This window comes from Equus przewalskii, chromosome X (assembly GCF_037783145.1).
Source record: "Equus przewalskii isolate Varuska chromosome X, EquPr2, whole genome shotgun sequence".
Classification (NCBI taxonomy): domain Eukaryota; kingdom Metazoa; phylum Chordata; class Mammalia; order Perissodactyla; family Equidae; genus Equus; species Equus przewalskii.
The window spans coordinates 86,855,153-86,875,957 of record NC_091863.1 but is presented as its reverse complement, the minus strand read 5'-3'; the positions used below and the strand labels follow the sequence as shown (position 1 = coordinate 86,875,957).

The following is a 20,805-nucleotide window of genomic DNA, read 5'->3' as shown; positions in this document are numbered from 1 at the left end:
TATATTAAGAATAATTACAAACAGTTATTGTGTGTGTATATTTTTCTTATGCAATAATCATTCAAAAACCCTGAAGGAAGCCAGCATTTTTAACAGGCTGGTTGCATCCCTCATTTTTTAAAACTGTCTGCAAGCCAGATATTTCTGACATTTTTCTTCCTAATCTGATAATTCCTGAGTTTCCCTAAAACCATTTGAGTCATACCTGTACCCATGTGGGACATTCTCTAATATTCCATAATTGCCACCTGTGTTCTACTACCATAACAAGTGACAATATATTGCTGATAGGCTTGTAAGGAGCAATCCATCAGCAACTTCTTGTTTTATACCTTAGTATGGATGGTATACCCATTCTACCCCCAGAAATATTTGACAAATAATCTTTCTTTTGAAACATGAACTAAAATATATGTAAAAAGATATGTGTATCATTTTAAAGGTTATAAAAGCATTTTCGTTATAAATATTGTCCTTTCAGATTATTTTAAAGTAAAAGCACACCAAAAAAAGGATTAAAATGGTAAGGAAAGCACAATATTTTCACACCTGTTAAATAATCTAGCCCCTCGAGCAGTTTCTTTTCTCTGGAAAAATCTAAAGCAAAATTTTCAAAGGCATCATTAAAATTGATGTCTGGAATCAGAACTTGAGAAGATGCAGTTGCCATAGCGACCCTGGAAGAGAGAAAAGTACATCAATATACATCAAAATAAGTTTGCAACCTTTATCCAGTGTTTGATTTCTGGTTTAACAAGGTGAAAATAAATGAGTTGTAGGGCTTGATTCATTAAGTGAAAAATATCATATTGTGCTTTTCCAATGGAAACCATTTAAATTTTATTCATCAGGAACCAATTAAGTGTTATACCATATTTATTCACATATGTTCACCCCTCAAACACACTCCCCCATCCTGTCTTAATTTTGAGAAGAAAATACAGGATTTTTTCCCCTCTGCATCATTTTCCATCTGGCCAGCAGCATTAAAACTAGACCTTTGAAGGCTTGGTAAGAGCAGTTTGAGAGATTTTTTCCTCCCCCTCTATTTTATGCTAATCAACAAGCCAGCATGCTGGGGCTAAGTTAAAACCTTCCCCTAAATGTTACACTTTATTTGATCTTTTATAATATTTACATTTAATTTTATTATTCTTTAATTGTATAATGCTATGCTAGTTTTATCTCCTCAACTAATTCTAGGGATCTCGAGAGCAGGGTTCATATTTTGTACCACTTATGTCTTCCATGGACGCTAACACAGTGTTGGACATATAGTGAATATGAATAAATAACTGTTGAATCAATCACTGAATGACTAACTACAACAACACACTGCTAACATTTATTGAGCATTTAGTATATACATCACACCATCCATGCACTTTATATATGTTATCTAATTTACTCCTGACCATAACCTGTGTAGTAAATGTTGTTTCCATTTTGTAAATAAGAAAGTTGACACATATAAAGGTTAAGCAATTTGCCGAAGGTCACACAACTAGTAAGGGTCAGAAAAAAGAAGAAATATAACTGAACCTATGTTCACTGAATTCTAAACTCTATACCCTTAACCATTTAGATAGTGCCTTTTTAAAAAATATTAAGGTATATTTTAATATACTTTGGCAATTCTTAACCATAGTTACACATTGGAATTATCTTGGGGAGCTTTGACCAAAGCATACATATTTAAGCCCTGTGCCTAACCTTCTGAATCAGAGCCTGTGAAGTCCTTGAGCATGCAAATGACAGAATAGAAAGAAACATTAACTTGGCAACAATATGCAGGTTAGAGTGGAGGGAAGAGGCATTGAATGTAGGAAGACCAGAGGGAAAACTTCTTTGGTGAATTAGTTGTAAGGAGATGAGTACTAGTCCCTGCTACACATCTACCAACAATAGCTCCTGGCTGTTTCTGAAAATAGAGATCTTTCAAGAATAAACTGCAGGCCAGGATAAACAAATGAAAGACTAACTCAGTGCAATCTTAAGGTCTCACACTGAATAGCCAATCTTTCAGAATTTCATGAGTGAGAAGACAACAACCTCTTTAGGGCAAGAGGTAGGGCAGAAAATTGGCTCATGAAATTTCCCCTGGCCTCCTCAACCTTCTTCCTTCCTTCCTTCCATCCATCTACCCACCCACCCATCTGTCCAATACTTACTGAGCACAACTAATGTGCCAGGCACTCTGGTAGTAGGCACTGGAGATACACAGGAAAGTTAGTTGTGGTCCTTGCCCCCACAGAGCTCACAGATCGTGGAAGAGAAAAACATTAAATAGGCAATAGAAGTGCTGCTACAAAGGGAGTGAAGTATATCCAAGAGTCACCTGGCAGGGACTTGGGTACTAAGGGAAATCTCCCCAGAGGAACTTCATTTTAAGCAATGACCTACAAGATGAGTACGAGTTAGCTAAGCAAAGACTTTGTGGATGTGTGTGTGTTCTCTCTTACGTAAAGGCTGAAGAATTAGGCAAAGTCCCGCAGGGCCTTGTGGGCCATGTTACAAACTGTGCACTTTATCCTAAGAGCAATGGGAGCCACTGAAACATTTTAGGCAGAGGAGTGATATGCTCAAATTTATATTTTAAGGAGAGAACTCTGGCTGCATTGGATGGACTGAGAGAGGTGAAAATTGGAGGCAGATCGGATTTTAAGGTGTCTAGGAATGAGCAAAAAGTAAAGTGGTGACAGGAGTGTAGGCAAAATAGAAAGTTAATTCACAAAACATGGAAACAAAAAGCAAACAAATATATTAAAAAGCTCAACTATGTGAGAAATCAAAGAAATGTAAATTAAAACGAGACAGCATTTAAGATTATAAATAATGACAATATAGGAGCTTCTTATGCCTATATTAAATAATGCCTACGTATTTTTATTAGGGCTAAAATTGACACAAATTTCAGAGACCAAATTTAGCATTAAATATCAAAATAGTTTAAAATGTAAATATTATTTGACACTACAGTTCTACTTCATAAATTTTTTACTAAGAGAATAACTAAGACGTATACAAAGACACAACTACAAGAGCACTCAACACACTGTATGTAACCTAATTGTGTACCAATGGAGATTGAGCTAAGTAATGTGTTATATGTCAAGAGATTAAAATACTAAGAGGCCACTGGAAACTAGGTTATACAATAATATTCAATGACAAGGAAAGCGTGTGATATATCGTTAAATTTCAAACACAGGTTAAAATATAAGATATACAGCATGACCTTATGTTTGTGAAATATATACATATATATAAATATTGGGATACTATACTCCTAAATGTTAACAGTGGCTGGAAGGTTAAGGATGAGTTAAAAATGACATTGGGGTATATGTAAGTGTGTGTCTGTATGTCTGTGTTGCTATGTTTAAGCAAAACACAACATTAGGTATCTCTCAAGGCTTTGATCTCTATTGGGGCAATATAGTAAGTGTCATTTGTAAGGGGGAAGAAATAATTCTCCCAGCTAATATGCTACAATAAATAATGGTGGGGAAGAATTTTAGACCCTGTGAGAGACCAGTGAGAAAGACATTTAAGTTGGGTAGATGATTCTCAAGCCATACCACATAGATAGCCATCTATTCCACCTACCCCACAGGCTATACCTGAGCCTATGAAAAGAAGATTTAGATAGAGAGTTGGGAATCATCAACATCTAGGTGGTAATTGAGCTATAAGTTTGCAACAGGGAAACTGTGTAGTGAGAGAAGAGAATAACCTAAGACAGAATCACAAAGAACAATAGCATTAAAGGAATAGGTCAAGGAAGAGTTGCTCACAAAGGCAAAAGAAACCAGAAAGGTAGGAAGAAAACAAGGAGTGTTCATGGAAGCTAATGGTAGAAAACTTTCAAGTAAAAATGGTCAGTAGGGACAAATCCTACTGAGAGATCAGGTAAGATGAAGCAGTAAGATAAAACAAAGGAATATCTATTATATTTAGCAACAAGGTATTCATTTGGACCTTGGAAAGAACACTTTCAGTAGTATAGTAGTGGCAGAAGACATTTCAGAGAGTTGAAGAGTGAGTGGGGATGATTAAATACAGTGGTTTAAATATATGTTTTATCTCTGCTCTCATGAAATCCCACTGAAATCACAGTCAAAGAATAAAAAGTCATAAACCCACAAAGACAAAGGGAATGGAAAAAGAGATGCCAGTGAGGGATAGATTGTCAAAAATTTTTGGAGGCTAAAAAGGGATAGATGGGTAGTAACCAATAAGAGACCAGAGAAAGCTGGATCAGGAAGCCAGCAACATCAAGCTGATTTAGTGTTACAGACAGCTGAAAATTCGCATGAGGAAAAGCTAGACCCCCAGATCCACTCACCAGAGACTACCCCTCCCTCATCCTGGTGGGAGATATGAGGTTTACTTTCTGCAGAGCTTTGATGCTATACTAATAACAGTCATAAAACCCTTAACTCCCTTTTCCTGCTTGGCTCCCAGAATGGTGGCAGCCAGGCTTATACCCTTCACCCCCCCTCCCCCCACAGAAGCAGGAGATTGGTGGATTCCATCCAGGGGTAAACGACCCAAGAGAAAACACCTACAGAACTGACACTTGGGTTCTACTCAATAAAAATCTGGCATTCTACTTTATAATCCTATAGCAAGGTTCACCAAGCAACAAACTATTCCCATTCCCTCAGATCTTCCAGTCACCCTTTAGCACTTAAATTCAAACAGGCAACCAAAAGCTTACCAGACATTTAGGAAGACACAGAAACTAAAACAAACTAACGAGGAAAAGGAACTTGGAGGAAACCAAGACAATGCAGTTTAGAAGAAAACTTTTTAAATGATCATTAATAGCCTCAGAAAGATAAACAAATAGTTTATATCCACAAAGCGAGGACAGAATGCTAAAAAAGAAACAAAGATCAAGAAAGAGCTCTTATAAATAAAAATATGAATGCTGAAATTAAAATCGTAATAGAAGGATTGGATGAAAAATCAAGGAAAAATTTTAGATGATAGAACAGGAAGATAAAGTCATGGAAAATATGGGTAACAAAAGATTTCAAAATTAGAGGAAAAATCTAGAATGTCCAACATCTGACTAATCAGTGTCCCAAAAAGAGAGAAGAGAGAAAATAAAGGAGAGGAAAATATTAGGAAATAATACAAGAAATTTTCCCAGAACTAAAAGTCAGTAGAGTTCAGATTGGAAAGACCCACTTAGTGCCCAACAAAAACGAATGATAAAAGACCCACAGCAAGGCATATCTTGGTGAAATTTCAGAAAAACTAGATAAAGATAAGACCTTAAAAGCTTCAGATTTTAAAACATATGTCATATTCAAAAGATCAGGAATCAAATAGCAGTGAATCTCTCAACACAACACTGGAAGTTAGGAGACAATAGATCCATGCTTTCAAAATTATAACAAATTCATTTCAACCCATCAAATGTGAAAATTTTAAGTATTTTTTTAAACAAAAAGTTCTCAAAAATTTGCTTCCTATCTAGTCTTTCTTATGAACCTATGGGAAAATTTGCTCCAACAAAATTAAGGGAGTAAAATGGTACATGAAGGGGAAATCAGGTGGAGCCTGATGGAGTTCCTAATTAAGAACACAAGCTGAGAGTCCAGGGAGACTAAGTTGGCTGGAGTTTACAGGGCAGAGTACCAGAGAGAAGAAAGCTGCACAGGGAGAATTCTGGAGAGCTTCAGAGGGTTCCCTTCTAGTACTCAACAAAATCCTCATCAAAACATGCATGTGAGGAAACTGCCCAATGCTAGGGAAAGAGCCACCCAAAAAAGATTAGAGGGAACAATCCCTGGTGCTCACACAGGGGCAGGAATAGTGTCTGTTCCCACTGGCCAGACTAGAAAATCTCATGATTCATGGGGTACTCAGTGGAGTACTCAGAAGGGTCTTGCCTCAGTAGTGAGGAAAAATGTCCCCTGGACTAAACATTGCTATGACGTCAACTAACAATTCTTAAAAGCAAGACCTGAAAGAATCAAACTATTTTCAAGTAACTTAATTGTGTCCCAGCACAAAGCTTAAGAATACTTACAGGAATACAAAAATATACAGCAGCCAATAAGATAAAATTCACAATGTCCAGCATCCAATGAAAAATTACTAGACATGCAAAGAAGCAAGAAAATACAACCCATAATGAAGAGAAAAAGCAACCAACTGAAATTGACCTAGAACTGACACAGATGTTAGACTTTAAAACAGTTATTATAACTGTATTCCATATGTTCAAAAAGCTAGAAAGAAGGCTAAATATATTAAGTAAATATATGGAAGACATAAAAAGATCCAAGTTGAACTTCTAGAGATGAAAACTACAATATCTGAGATGAAAAATATACTGGAGAAATTAATGGCAGATTAGGCATTATAGAAGAAAAGGTTAGTCAAATTGAAGACTTATCATTAGAAACTATCAAAATGAAATCCACAGAGAGGGACCGGCCTCATGGTGCAGTGGTTAAGTTTGCACGTTCTGCTTCAGCAGCTTGGGGTTCACCGGTTCAGGTCCTGGGTGTGGACATGGCACCGTTTGGCAGGCCGTGCTGTGGCAGGTGTCCCACATATAAAGTGGAAGAAGATGGGCACGGATGTTAGCTCAGGCTCAGTCTTCCTCAGCAAAAAGAGGAGGATTGGCAGCAGATGTTAGCTCAGGGCTAATTTTCCTCAAAAAACAAAAAAAGAAATCCACAGGAAAAAAAAAGACTTAAAAAAATAAACATAGCATCAGTGAGCTGAGGACATAGATACGAAGTTGAGGAATTTATCATTACATACCTACCACTCTCTCTATAAAATAGGAGGTAAAGTCATTTGCTGAGCATAAGCAGGAAGGTGGCAGGTTTAGAAGTTTTAGTTGAGTACAGAAAATTTGAAATAGCCATGATAGAGACAAGGAAAAAAGAAAGCTGACCAGAGCAACACAGAAGGATTTCAGGTCAGTACCAAGGGCCCAGGTGAGAGTAGAAGCCATAAATTTGTGGTATCATAGTACCAACTTTTTTGGTTATGTAATTTTCTCCAGTGGGGTCCTGCAACTCAAATATAGGCCTGGAAAAGGTGGGAATAGCTGGGCTGATTCAGCTTGGGGTTTTATCAGGTTGGTTTGATAAAAAGACAGTGGGGCAAGGGAACTGGGAATATTGAAAAGAGAGTAGCTGAAGTGAGAAATCACAGACCTCAAATAGGCCAAAGGAAGAAGTGAAAAGTCGGTAGCCGGTAGGTAGTAGTCAGTAGTTAGAAGTCCCAGTGAAGTTGAAGAATAGACATATTGGAAGAAAAACAGACAACTGTAAGTACAGAGCTTGTGGTTAGAAAGTGGCATATTTTAATTTATGATTTAAGTGTAATTCTGAGTGATGGAGAAGTTCAGCATGTGGGCCTTGGAAGTGGATGGATGAAGTGGAGCAGAGGTGAGGGTCACTGGAGGAGGGGATGGCAAGAAGCCAGGATGGGCCAGTCATGTGGATACTGCTAAGGTCACCCAGAACAATGGCAGAAGCAACAGAAAAAAGAGGGTAAATTTGGAGACAAAATCTTCAATGAATGAAAAGGAGCTCTAAGGAGGCCAAATCTGGCCTAAAGAACCCCCGTAGCCCATTGAAGCCTTGGTGACTGAACAGTGTTTCACTTTATACCTCAGATTGTTCGCAAGTGGTGCATAGCTGGGCTTCTAAAGATCCATGAGTCCTCTGAAATTGTATGCAAAATTTTATGTGTATATATCTTACATGCATTTTTTCCCTTGGGAAGAGGGCTCATAACTTTCATCAAATTTTCAAAGGGGTGACTGACTAAATAAAAGCCTAAGAATTACTGCTCTAAAGGATTTACATGAGGAATAACTAAATGAAAACCACAGAAACTTCACATAGACTTAGGAAGGATACACACCTGTCAATGTGGCCAAAAGTTTCTCTGCCTGTAAACTAACGCCAATATAGAAAGCTCGAGCCCTGAGTGGGCAGTGGAGAGCTGTGGCATAGCTAGGGCACATGTTTGGCTGTGCATTAGAAAAACTGGTAGGCTGCAGAGATGGACAGAAGGGCGCCAGAAATCCACAGGGCAATCTGCCACTGAGGTTTAGTAACTATCCAGCTGGAAAAATCTTCAGGTGGCAGCTGCTACATACATGCCTGAACAGAATTAAGTGACTTTAAGCTGGCCCCTTTTCATAACAGCAGGCACATCAAAAGAATATAAGGAACTCACCTCTCAGCAATATTTTTTGCAGACTGGAGAAACCGTGCCTGGTCATTTTCTTTCAGGATATGCTCAGCTTGGTTGATGAGGACTGTTGACCGTTCAAGACACTGGCGGCAATTAGCAACCTGCTGTGCCAACTTTCTCAGTTTCATAACCTTAAAGGAATTAGCAAAAGAAAAATAAGAGAAAACATAGAGTGCTTAATTAAAAATGATAAAACAACATGACAGAGATCTGCTGCAGTGATTCTAAAAATAAGGCCTATTAATATCCCATGGCCTCTGTACGAACCACTCACCTTCTTACCCTACCCTCTATGTCTGCCTTGCCAACCCCTCCTCCCACCTAAGGACCACTTACTTACCTTGCAACACACTCAGTCATATACTCTAGGCCATCTACCTCCTCTTTTTATTCATAACATTAATTTTTCTGATTATACAAGCAATGCATGCTCATTATAAAAAATTTAGAAAACAAAACATAAAAAGAAACCCTACCACCCAGAGATCACCATTGTTTCCATTTTATTGTCAATATATTTTCACATACATGTTTAATAAAAAGTATCCCCTTTTTCTTTATGAGTATCTACATTTCTATGTAGATATTTGTCTAAGTATCTTTATGCATACCTGTGTGTTCACCCATCTGTGTTGTCAGAAACTTCAGTTCCTGTTAGCTAGAACCACCCAGCATGGCACAAAGTCATGACTCCAGGCTCTCATAACACCTCACCTGAACATATAATCACTAGACTGACCAGCAGACCAACCAGCCTAAAACCATATAGATGCACAGAGGCTCACACCTGACCTTCTTGACCACGATTCTTCAGTTCCCAGGTTAAAAGCCTGGAAGTCTTCTCTCTCTCCTTCATCTTTTATATCTAATCAGTTGATGATTCCCATCATTTCCTTTTAGCAATGCCTGTTATGTTCTTCCATTTGTGCTGCCACTTCCCTGACTTAGATTTTCATCAACTCATACCAAGAATCATTCTGTAAGCCCTGACTTGAACATCATCCCATTCTGATCTACCCTGCAAACCCCTGCCATATCAATCAGTCTTCTCCTTCCTAAGAAACTAGAATTGTTTCCCAATGCCTTTCAGATTAAGTCCCAAATCCTTATACTGGCATCCATGGTCCTTCCATAATTCTGACCCACGTTTCTACCATGAGTGTTTTGCTTTTTTCTTTTTGTATTGACTTATAACATACATACAATAAAACACCGAAATATGACATGTACCACTCAATGATTTTTTGCACATATTTACACACCCATGTAACCACCAACCAGGTCAAGATAAAGGATGTTTCCAATACCCCAGAACTGCCATCATTTTTACTGGATTCATAGCACTAGGCCAAACACTGCTTCTTCTTTGCCTCCCTCCCTACAACCTCATTTTTCTTGCTTGCATGATCCAAGTTCAAACTGGAATCATCAGGATGAAACTTTGACATTTGTAAAGTCAACTCTGCCTTGGCCTCACTGAAGCGCTGTGCTTTACCTTTGTCTCTTTGATTTTGACAGCAATCATTTGCTTCCTCTGCTGGATGATCTCTACCAACTCGTCACATTCTTCCATAAGTTTTGCCTCATGCATAGCAGTATTCACCTGCCAAGAAAGTCCAGAGTATTACACAGTGATTGCTGCCTTTGTCCCCTGCTGGCTCTCAAAGGTTCGGACTGACAGCTAAGCATGCACAACTTCTTCCATACCTCCCTCATAAGATCCACTCCTAGAAGAAGGGTAGAGATGATGATATTAATGATGCAAGGGCATTGAAGCACCACAGACAGGAAGCTCTCTGGCATCTGGTAGATCATGATGGTTAATGGAAGGCTGGGCAGAAGGACAGATGAGATGGGGGCATGTTATTCCCACTGTGCAATTCCCGTTACTCCAGCACCCTGTCCTGCTATTCTTTTGGAAAGAGGGTAAGGAGATTTAAAAGTATGTCATGGAAAGAGGATCCCTCTCCACAGGCACGATAATATTAAGATAACATCACAACAACATATGTCTACCATCCTAACAAAAATGTTTCAGTTTTCCTTGTTCCTGTCTAATTTTAAAACTAGGAATGTGCAGCTCTGTGTTCACATTAAATAGATGCACGTGTATACATATTTTCACATAGTTGTCATCATGTCTTAGTAGATATTTCTCACCTTGGGCTGTCAAGTATCTGAACACCTTTCCTACTTTGGGAGACTGGCTATATCAAAATATCTCTACTGCAAAGTCAGGGTGGGGTTGAAAAAAAAAAGCCACCACTCTTCATTGTCTTTCCGTGTACCGATTTCTCCTTCTTCCCAACTCTACTACTATTGACATTAGATGGTATGAAGCCCCCTGCTAAAATGAGAGCAGGAGATCTTTGGGCTTCCCAAGTGTAAAGGGAAAGGAAGGGGAAATGAACTTACATCTTGAAAGCACTTAATGTGCCAAGTACTTTATAGATAAATTATTTCATGTAATTACATAACCACTTTATAATATAGGAGCCATTTTTATTCCCATTTCACAGATGGGGAAACTGAGACTCAGAGAATTGTAGCGACTTGTCAAGATCACATAGCTAGTAAGTGGTAAAACCAGAATTCAAACCGAGTCCTGTCAAGTGAAAGCCCTGGGCTGGCTGGGTGGGCAGAGGAGGCTCAGTTCCATTTCAGTAGCACACAGCGCAGTCACACGGGGAAGCACAATCATTCCAAGAGTCTATTCACGGATCACTCACGCAGAGCTCTAGAAGGCTGAGGAACAGACAATGGGTTACTTGAGAGCATGAAAACTCGAGGGGCCAGATGTGCTTCATTAGCAAGGTAAGGCTGCATTTCCAATTGCTAGCCCTCTTCAGAGGGTTTCTTTACATACTCCAAGCCCAGGAAAATACCTGTCACTGGACCCTGCTGCCTCCTCTCTCATCCTCTAAGATCCCTGCTGGCGATTTTCTGTTTCTTACTCAACTGAAATAAAATACACTTGCCGAATTTCAACCTTATTTTGCATTATTTCCACTTTCCAAGGAGAATACCAAAAGAAGAGCTTCCATTTATTCTGAACAAACAGTCCCACTCTGGCCATTCTAATTTTTCTCTCAGACTCCTCATCCTTTCCCTAATTGGATCTACCTTTCCAAGGCAGATAATTTCACCTTCCTTGAGATATGAGAATAAGTGATCCATCTGGTTCTCCCTGGATCCCTGCTCAGAGTATCAGGAGACTTAGATACTTCCCACTTATAGTTTCTTTTTGAGGCTGCTGTTGGTGTAGTGTACAATGGTGTAGTGCCTTATTTCTTGCAATTTAGCCCTTGGACTAACCTTTACACAACTCTCACCATATGCCAAGTGCTGCCCTAATCAGTTCACATATACTAGTTCTCTCAGTCATTGAAACAACCCTACGAGGAAGATACTGGTAGCCCCATTTTACAGATGAGGAAACCTAAGCACAGAGACACTAAGTGACTTTCTCAAGGCCACAAACCTAGTAAGTGGCAGAGATGGGATTTGGACCCAGGGAGTCCAACTCTAGAGTCCACACTTTTAACCATCACACTATACCGCCTCTCCAGTCTAGTGTAACAAAATCTTTGTCTTCAGGTTCTGACAATCATTACCTCTTTTGCACCATCCATCTTCATTCTGTCATCCTATTCTCTTTAGTCATTTCAGACTACTTGTTGTTCCCCTAGAATGCCATGCACTTCTGCATGTCCTATGCCTCTGCTTGAGACTCTGCTTTCACTTGGAGAGTCACTTCCCTATTTGTTTTTTTTTCTTATTATTTATTTATTTATTGAGGTCACATTGGTTTATAACATTATGTAGATTTCAGGTGTACATCATTATAGTTCACTTTCTGTATTGACTACATCGTGTTCACCACCAAAAATCTAGTTTCCATCCATCACCATACTCATGTCCCCCTTTACCCCCTTCACCCTCCCCGCTCTCCCTTTGGTAATCATCAATCTGTTCTCTGTATTTATGTGTTTGTTTGTTATTGTTGTTTTATCTTCCACATATGATTGAAATCACATGGTACTTGTCTTTCTCCATCTGACTTATTTCACTTAGCATAATACCCGCAAAGTTCATCCATGTTGATGAACAAATGGCAAGATTTCATCTTTTTATGACTGAGTAGTATTCCCTTGAATATCTATACTACATTTTCTTTATCCATTCATCTGTTGACAGGTACTCTGATTGTTTCCAAGTCTTGGCATCTCTATTCGTTTACTGAACAAACTTCTACTATCTTTCCAGGCCCTGCTCAAAGATCACCACTTCTGTAACTTTTTCTCACCTGCCTGGACACAACTGGTGCCCTATTTATAGTCCCATAGCACTTTATATATAATTCAATTATATTATTTTACTCCCTTATATCATAGAAATTTATTAGTCTGTCTTCCCTGCTCAAACATAAGTTCTGGACGCCAGGGGTTGTATCTTACTTGGCTATATCTCTAGCATAAGTGACTAGCATATGGTAGATGTTGAGCAAATATTTGCTGCACTGAATTGAATAGGGGGGCATATCTCACCTCTTGCTAGACATGTTCACTTGGTTATTCAAGTTACCCCAAACTCAGTATGTCTAAAAACAAACTCATCATCTTCCCTCTAAATCTGGATTCTACCTCTGATTTCCTTTTTTTTTTGTTAATGCGACTATCGTTATTGCAGTTACTCAGGTTCAGTTACCTCTGACTTCTACTTCTCCCTCATCCTCCACATCAATTCACAGCAATCTCAATGTCCTGCCCTCCTTTTCTTTCCAATCTCGCTTAAGTTCTTCTGGTAAAACAGTGAGGCTCTGAGCCAAGGAACCAATAAGTTGAAGCCCTTATCACCCTTTTGGACTATTATTGTAAAAGCCTTATTAATTCATCCCCTTACCTTCAGAATCTTGCCTTTGTCATCCACGCTCATAATCTGTCCTATATCCTGAAACCAGGAAAATTCATCATCAAACATGTATTAAGCATCTCGTGTGTGCAGTGCATTATGCTCAGGCCCTGCCCTCAATAAATTTGCAATCTGCATGGGGAAAAGCCACATACATATAACACAAAAAAGTCAAGGTAGCATAGTTAAATTCCAATGAGTGATGTAGATTATAATCTACAGAAATTGAAGAGAAAGATCACTTTCGGTGGGGAAACAGAGAAAAGATGCCTGAATGCAGCAGGACTTGAATTGAGCCTTAAAATGGATAGAACTTAGATTTTAATGGTGATAAGGAGGGAAATTTTGAGCCAAGCTAACAAGATTGAACTTTACTCTTTAGGTAATATGGTATCTTTGAAAAACATTTTTGAAGAGAAGGAGGGTAAGATGGTGGGAGAATGACCATAGTTAATTTTTTTTAAGAAGATGAACTGGATTGATTTGATTTGGGGTAACAGTAAGCTTGGGGACAATTTAGGAGGCTATTGTGATATGAACAGGCCCTAGCCAAGGAGGGTAACAGGAATAGAAAGGAAAGGTCAAATATGAGAGTACTCTCGTTTGAAAATATTCAATTAGACAGCAAGCTCCTTGAGGAAAGGTTTTATGCCACTTTGTTTCTCCCACTGTAACACGCAGAATGCTTTACACACAAAAAACACTTAGGAGACATTTACTGATTGATTTAGCAAAGTGAAAAATCAAAGTAAGAATGATAAACATTAGAAAATTACTATAGTAAATGCATTTTGTAGAGAAAATGTAGATTGAAGGAAGGGAGCTAGAGTGGGGTTTAGAGAGCTGCATCGGGTGAGATAAAATAGCCAGGCACAACTAGTAGAGCAGAAAGTTGGCTGAAGAGGCAAAAGCCCAAACTAAAGGTAAAGCAGTGACATTAAAATCTTTCCATGTCAAGAAGCAGTTCAAAAGAGCAGGGTCCTTTCGTGTTTTCTGAACAGGAAATACTCCAGGGAAAAACTGTCTTCATGATGTGAATAAAACATCTCAAATTGCTTGGAAGACACTTGAAAGCCCTGGTATTTTTCTTGTCTACAGTTTTCTTGGAAAATACAGTGAGGTATTTCACTTGCTTATTAACCCTTAGTTGAAAACAACTGGGGTTACCTTGATAAGCATTCTTTGGTTGGTTGGTTGGTTGGTTGGTTGGTTGGTCAGTTGGTTGGTTTGTGGAAGACTCCAGCTCTTTATTTGACCTTTGCTCTTTGGTTTGGGTTAGTGGGTTTAACTAAGTGGCTTTATATCTGTGGAAAAGCCTATCCTCTCTGAAAGTACCATTAGATACTAATCTTGGTAACCTCTTGTGTAAACCTGCCCACCCTAGAAGACTTTTGGGGCAGTTTCTGATGTTTAAGACAGAGTCTCAGCTCTAGTCGTCCAAGGCCTAAGCACAAGGGAACACAGGCCTTCCTGTTAAGTCTCTGGGCCCTCTTCTCTGCTCTGTGTTCTTTTCTTTCCTCCCAAAGGCAGCAAAAATTTGACTTGCACATTTCTTTCCAACTTCCCAATCTACTCTATTTCCTGAAGTTCTTTCCTACCTCCCAACCCAAAGATTAAACCCAGTGTCAGACCTAGTCTTCCCCAATTTCCCGCCCTTCCCTGATACAAACACACACATCCCCTGTTTGAAGGATTTTACTGCTTGTTGGTACAAGGAAATAAATATGTGGGAGTTCACAAAAGTCACAAGTTGTAAAGGTTTAGGAGACTGCATAAAGTTATTTTGGTAATTGTTTCTATTCTGTATTGAAATGTAAATGGACTAGACCTTTTTACCCATTGCTTCTTTCAGAGAGCTTATTTGATAGTTTCTTGGGAGATCTCCCACATGCTCATTCTACAGGTCTTTTATTCTTGGGTTTAAAGTTCATCAGCCTTCCCTCCAACCCACCCAATGAGAAACATCCCCACTCAGACCCTCCCCTCAGCTCAGTCCAGCAGAGCGCTGCACAGGAGTTCAGAAGGAACTGCGATTTCCTGTTCAAGGAGAACAATGTGTACGTATGAAGTAGTGGATGAGCCCTATACTCAGACTCAAGTGAAATTCATTTATATGGTAATAGAACACGTTGGCATCTCCATGTCAGTGTCCTCCACTCTATATGGTCAATGCCTGCCTAGTTTATTCCCTGCAATCTGCCCAAACAGATCTTCCCCTAGAAGATTTTGAAATGCCAGCGTAAAGATCACTTGGGGAAGTTTTTATTTCAGAAAACATTTATTGAGTACCTGCCCTATGTACAAGGCACTATTGCGGGTTCCCGCGTGGGAGAGAATTATGAAAAAGACTCAGCTTTTGCCTTCAAGGCAGTTATAGTCTAGTGGAGAAAATGAGTGTGAATTCAGCTAATTATAATTTAAGGAGTAGCAGAACAAGTAATATAATAGAATACAAACAAAACTCCATGAGAGCATGGAGGAGGGAAAACTAATTTTCCCTGTGGAAAAGGACAATCAGAGGATTAGGGAAGGTTTCCTGTAACTGAGCTGGTCTTGAAGGATGAGCAAGACTTTGACACACAGAAATGAGGTTTAAGGGAAGGGAATTTCAGGCAGAGAGAATGATACAAACAGCATGAGCAAAAACACAGGCAGGAAAGTAGAGAATGTGTTTGAGTAAAGCACAGCAGCCTGACATGCAAGGGAGGGAAATAAGGCTAGAAACGGAGGTTGCAGATATGTCACGGAGAGCTGCGCTGTCATATTGAGTCTTTGAGTGTACCTGGATAAAATGTCAAGATCTTAACACTATAGTAACACCTTAACCATTGATAATTAACACCTTAGTTGAGAACAAGGTGGAGAGAAAAAGCAGGCACAGTACTCAAAGCAGTGGGAGAGGGCACAACAAACCTCTCACTTCCCATTATTGCCTAGGACCACTCAGATGACCACTACCCCAACTTCTCAGACTCCATATCAGCAGAGAAAAGAGGCTGAGGTGGGCTTCATTCCACAAGCAGTCACTTTCTGTACAAAGGAGATGAGACAGAAAAGAGAGAGGTAAACTAGACATCTGATGGATTATCGAGTTGTTATGAACAGCTTTGTCATCTTACTGAGCTGCAAAGAATTGATTACTGTCTTATAATGATGCATTCAAGAAAATGCAATGTTCTCTCTGTTTCTATGAGTTCAGCTTTTTTAGATTCCTTGATTACAGTTAACAACACTGTACTGTATACTTGAAAGTTGCTATGTGAGTGGATCTTAAATGTTTTCACCACAAAAAAAGGTAACTATATGAGGTGATGTACGTGCTAACTAACCTTATCATGGTAATCACTTCACAATATATACGTGTATAAAATCATCAATATATACGTGTACGCCTTAAATCTCCTCAAAGTTATACGTCAGTTACATCTCAATAAAGCTGGAAAAAATAAGAAAACACGATGCTTATGAAGCAGATGAAGCACCTAGTGTGGCAGCATCTAAGCTAAGGTGTTAATCCAAGTCACACTTTAAAGGGCAGTATCTCACACAGACACATACACACATACACCACCAACACCAACACCACCATCAACGCAGCCCTTTGTATCAGGAAGGTTCGAATGTTTAAAAGGAAGAGGAAGATGAGACAATCTTCTTTTTTGTTTTCTACAGCAAAACACTTCAACATTTCAAAGATGGTCCTGCCAGCTTTACATAAAAATACCTAAGTTAAGCAAGGCTGTTTTTTTAATGGATTTTACCTGTTTCTTTAGATTTGGTGTGAACGTGGTTACTTAAGGGCTAGGGGATATGTAAAACTATTAATAGGATTTTTAGTTCCCGGTACTGGAGTAAACTGCAGCTTAGGAGGCAAAAAAAAGTTACTGAGGCGTAGTTAAGCAACCTACTGCCACAGTGCCTCAGTTTATATTTTTGGCAGAAGAGAGAGCGAGGAGTTAGGGGGGTTAGAGGTAGGTGGGGGATGGGAGTGTTGAAGTTAGAAAAGTAGCATGGATGGGAGGCAGCAGCCAGGCCATCTCTAGAAGTGTGAGAATCCTAGTATATTGGGTTCAGGGATCCATGCTGTGGGAGGCCTCCTGACAGACAAAGACATCGACTGACAGACACGTTTCCTGTCAGGTTGGGGGTGCTTATGATGCACTAGGCACTGTTCTAGTTGCTTGTGACTCATTTACTTGTCCCATCAACCCCTATGCAGCTGACACTATTATTATCACATGCCATTTTACAGAAGAAACTAAGAAACATAGAGGTTATCTAATTTGGCCAAGGTCATATAACTATCAAATGGCAGAGCCAGGATTTACACCTAGGCAGTCCAGCTCTTGTCCACGATTTTAACCACTGTATTGAATGTGTGTGTGTATGTGAGAGAGAGACAGAGACAGAGAGACTGTACTCACAAACATACTTCTTTTCCTCTCAGAGTTGCCTCTCGAGATAATCACATTCCGTAGTGTTAACTATTGCAAACATTTTCTGTAATCCCTAACTTTTGGAAAAAATATATACTACAAAAATGCATATAATGTAACATCTAGAAAACATATATAATGCACACATGTATGTGGACACACACACATATTCCATGTTCATTTTACCCTTAGTCTAATTAATACAAATATTGTCAACACAGGGAGAGGACAGTTTGCTCCATATATATGCTTTAGGAATGGCCCAACGTCATGTGGCAATTCTGTGTTGGTTGTAGAGTCCTTTCTCCTCAAGGATTAGACTTTCAAGCCTTTGTAACCTTACAGTTAGTTACTTTCTCCCCCATATTTTCTTTCCACATAAGGTAACTGTTTAGAATGTACAAGGAAAAACTGGGAGAGGTATAATCTAGGTTTGTACCTGGTATTCTACGTATATAGCTATAAATCCTGTATAAAATGAGGCAGAAACCTCCTTTCTATCTCTTCAGAACACGAGAATTGTTAAATCTTGAAAAGACTGAAGAAACCATCCATTCCTAGCCCCTCACTTTACAGACAGAAATATGAGGCCTGGAGAGGAGAAGGGCTTCCCCAACATCATATTACTGAAGAAGGACAGAGCAAGGCCGGAGCCAGATCTTTTGACTCCCCATCCAGTGCTCTTTCCACTCTACTGTTTGTTTTGTGAAGCATAGCACTTGGTTATACAGTGTTCTAAAGATATAAAACTCTCTAGATCTCACCCTGTGTATTTACCCTAGAAATATAAACATCTATGTCTACAGAAAAAAAACTTAAATGCATGTTCATAACAGCTTTATTTGTACTAGCCAAAAACTGGAAATAACCAAAATTCTCTTCAGTGGGAGCAGGGATAAACAAATTGTGGAACATCAGCAATAAAAAAATTAAGAAACTGGGGCCGGCCCGGTGGCACAGTGGTTAAGTGCTCATGTTCTGCTTCGGCGGCCCGGGGTTCATGGGTTCGGATCTCGGGTGAGGACATGGCAGCGCTTGGCAAGCCATGCTGTGGTAGGCGTCCCACATGGAAAGTGGAGGAAGATGGGTATGGATGTTAGCTCAGGACCAGTCTTCCTCAGCAAAAAGAGGAGGGTTGGCAGCAGTTAGCACAGGGCTAATCTTCCTCAAAAAAAAAAAAATTTAAGAAACTATTGACACACATGACAACTTGAATGGATCTCAGGGGCATTATGATGAGTGACATAAGCAAATCACAATATGTTACATACTGTATGATTCCATTTACATAATACTCTAGAAATTACAAAATTATAGTGATGAACAGATCAGTGGTTGCCGGGGGGCAGATGTGACTATAAAGAGGTAGCACAATGAGTTTTTGGGGAGTGATGAAACTGTACTGTTCTAATTACGGTGGTGATTACATGAACCTATACATGTGATAAAATTCACGGAACTGCACACCCTCCCCTGCCCCCCAAAAGGTTGAGTGCAGGTAAAAACGGGTGAAATTCAAATGAGGGCTGTAGTTTGCTTAGTAGAATATTGTAGCAACGACAATTTCCTGGTTGTAGTAGTTATGTGGTTATGTCAGATGTTAACACTGGGGAAGAGGAGGTGTATGGCATGTGAGAATTCTCTATATTATTGTAGCAACTTCTATGTGGGATTAAACTCATTTCAAAATTTAAAAGAAAAAAGAAAGAAAATTCGAGAAGTCCCATAATGTTGTAGGCAGGTCTGGTGAATGAACATTTATGTAGTTTTCTGAAGTTACAGTTAATATGTCTTCAGGCCTTTGCTCAAATGGCATCTCACCTCACACCCCACTCTGTACCCTCATTTATTTTTATCCATAGCACTCATAACCCCTAATAAAAAACATATCTGTTTATTGTATATCTCCCTCAGCCATAATGTAAGCCTTTTAAGGATAAGGACTTCATTCTGTTTGCTACTGTATCCCCAACACCTAGAATAGCACCTGGCACACTGTAAGTACTCCAACAAATTGTTGGTGAATGAATGAATGAATGTGAGTGTTTTGGCCTTGAAATAGAGGCATAGTGAAAAACTGTAGACTAGGTTACATTTCTTCATTACATGAGACAAATTTTCCTTACATTTTCTTTTTACACAATTACTCAAAATGGTAATTTTGTTCTGTCATTTACATATTGTTTGCTGCATTATGAAACAGTTTAAAAGATGTTGGAATAACAACCTAGGTCCTAGGAGATCACATATTCTGAAACGGTTCCTTACCCAATGTTACAGGAAAGAAAAACTTACCTTTCCTGGGTAATCAGCTGTGCTTTACTCACCCTTATGATACATAAAAGATTGTACTTACAACAGCTAACCACCAGAGGGAAGTGTTTACTCAATTATCCTCTCAATACCTATTGTGTACCAAGCCATGTGCTGGGTATAAAAAAGTAGATAGGACATGGTGCCCACTCTCAAAGTTTACAGTCCGATGGGGAGACAAATCAGTACACAGAAGTGCTATGATGGAAGTATGCATAGGGTGCTCCAGGGACACAGAGGAGGAACACCTGAACCAAATTAAGGACGGGGGAGAGAGGTATAGAGCATGGGTGATAGCTTCCTGGAGAAGGTGATGCCTGAGCTAAGTCTTCAGGGACAAGCAGTGGTCAGCCAGCAGAAAACAGGAGGAGTATAAGTTCTGTGAGGGCAGGTGCCATGTTCACATTGTGTTTCCAATGCCCAGCACAAGGCAGAAATATGCTTAAATATTTGTGAAATGAATTGGAACAAAGTATAAAGTGCAGGTGGTAAAAGGGCATGTTAGAGAGGTAGGCAGGGTCCAGATCACGATGGGTCTTAAAAAACGTTATCTTAATGGTGACGGGGAACAAACTGAAAGGTTTGTGGTAGGGGAGTAACATATGGGCTTTTCATTTTAGAAAGCTCATTCTCACAGCAACGTGGAAAATGGATTAGAGAGGACAGCATGAGTCAGAGAGACCAGTTAGGAACAGTGGTTTCCGAAATGAATGTGGCATGGCCATGGTCACTGCCTTCAAAAAGCTTATAGTCCAACAAAGGGAACAAAATGCTATCAGGTAATTCCAATACAGCAAAGTAGGCAGTGTAACAGATGTAGGTGGCAGAACCAGTACTAGAATCCAGGTTTCCTGATCCCTAGAGCCAGGGCTTTTCCCCGAGCCCTCCTTTCACTGCCTTTCAC

At 39.4% G+C, this 20,805-nt stretch overlaps 1 protein-coding gene across 13 annotated transcripts in view; it reads right to left on the bottom strand.

Annotated features, from left to right (window-relative positions):
- The window catches only part of MID2 (midline 2), a 78,639-nt gene that overhangs the window by 10,103 nt on the left and 47,731 nt on the right, over positions 1–20,805 (bottom strand). For all 13 annotated transcript variants that reach the window (XM_070603799.1, XM_070603803.1, XM_070603811.1 and 10 more), the window contains 3 exons: positions 9,737–9,844; positions 8,224–8,372; positions 550–677 (listed from right to left, as the gene is read on the bottom strand). In XM_070603799.1, coding sequence (XP_070459900.1) covers positions 550–677; positions 8,224–8,372; positions 9,737–9,844 — 385 coding nt within the window. The remainder of the gene's footprint in view (positions 1–549; positions 678–8,223; positions 8,373–9,736; positions 9,845–20,805) is intronic.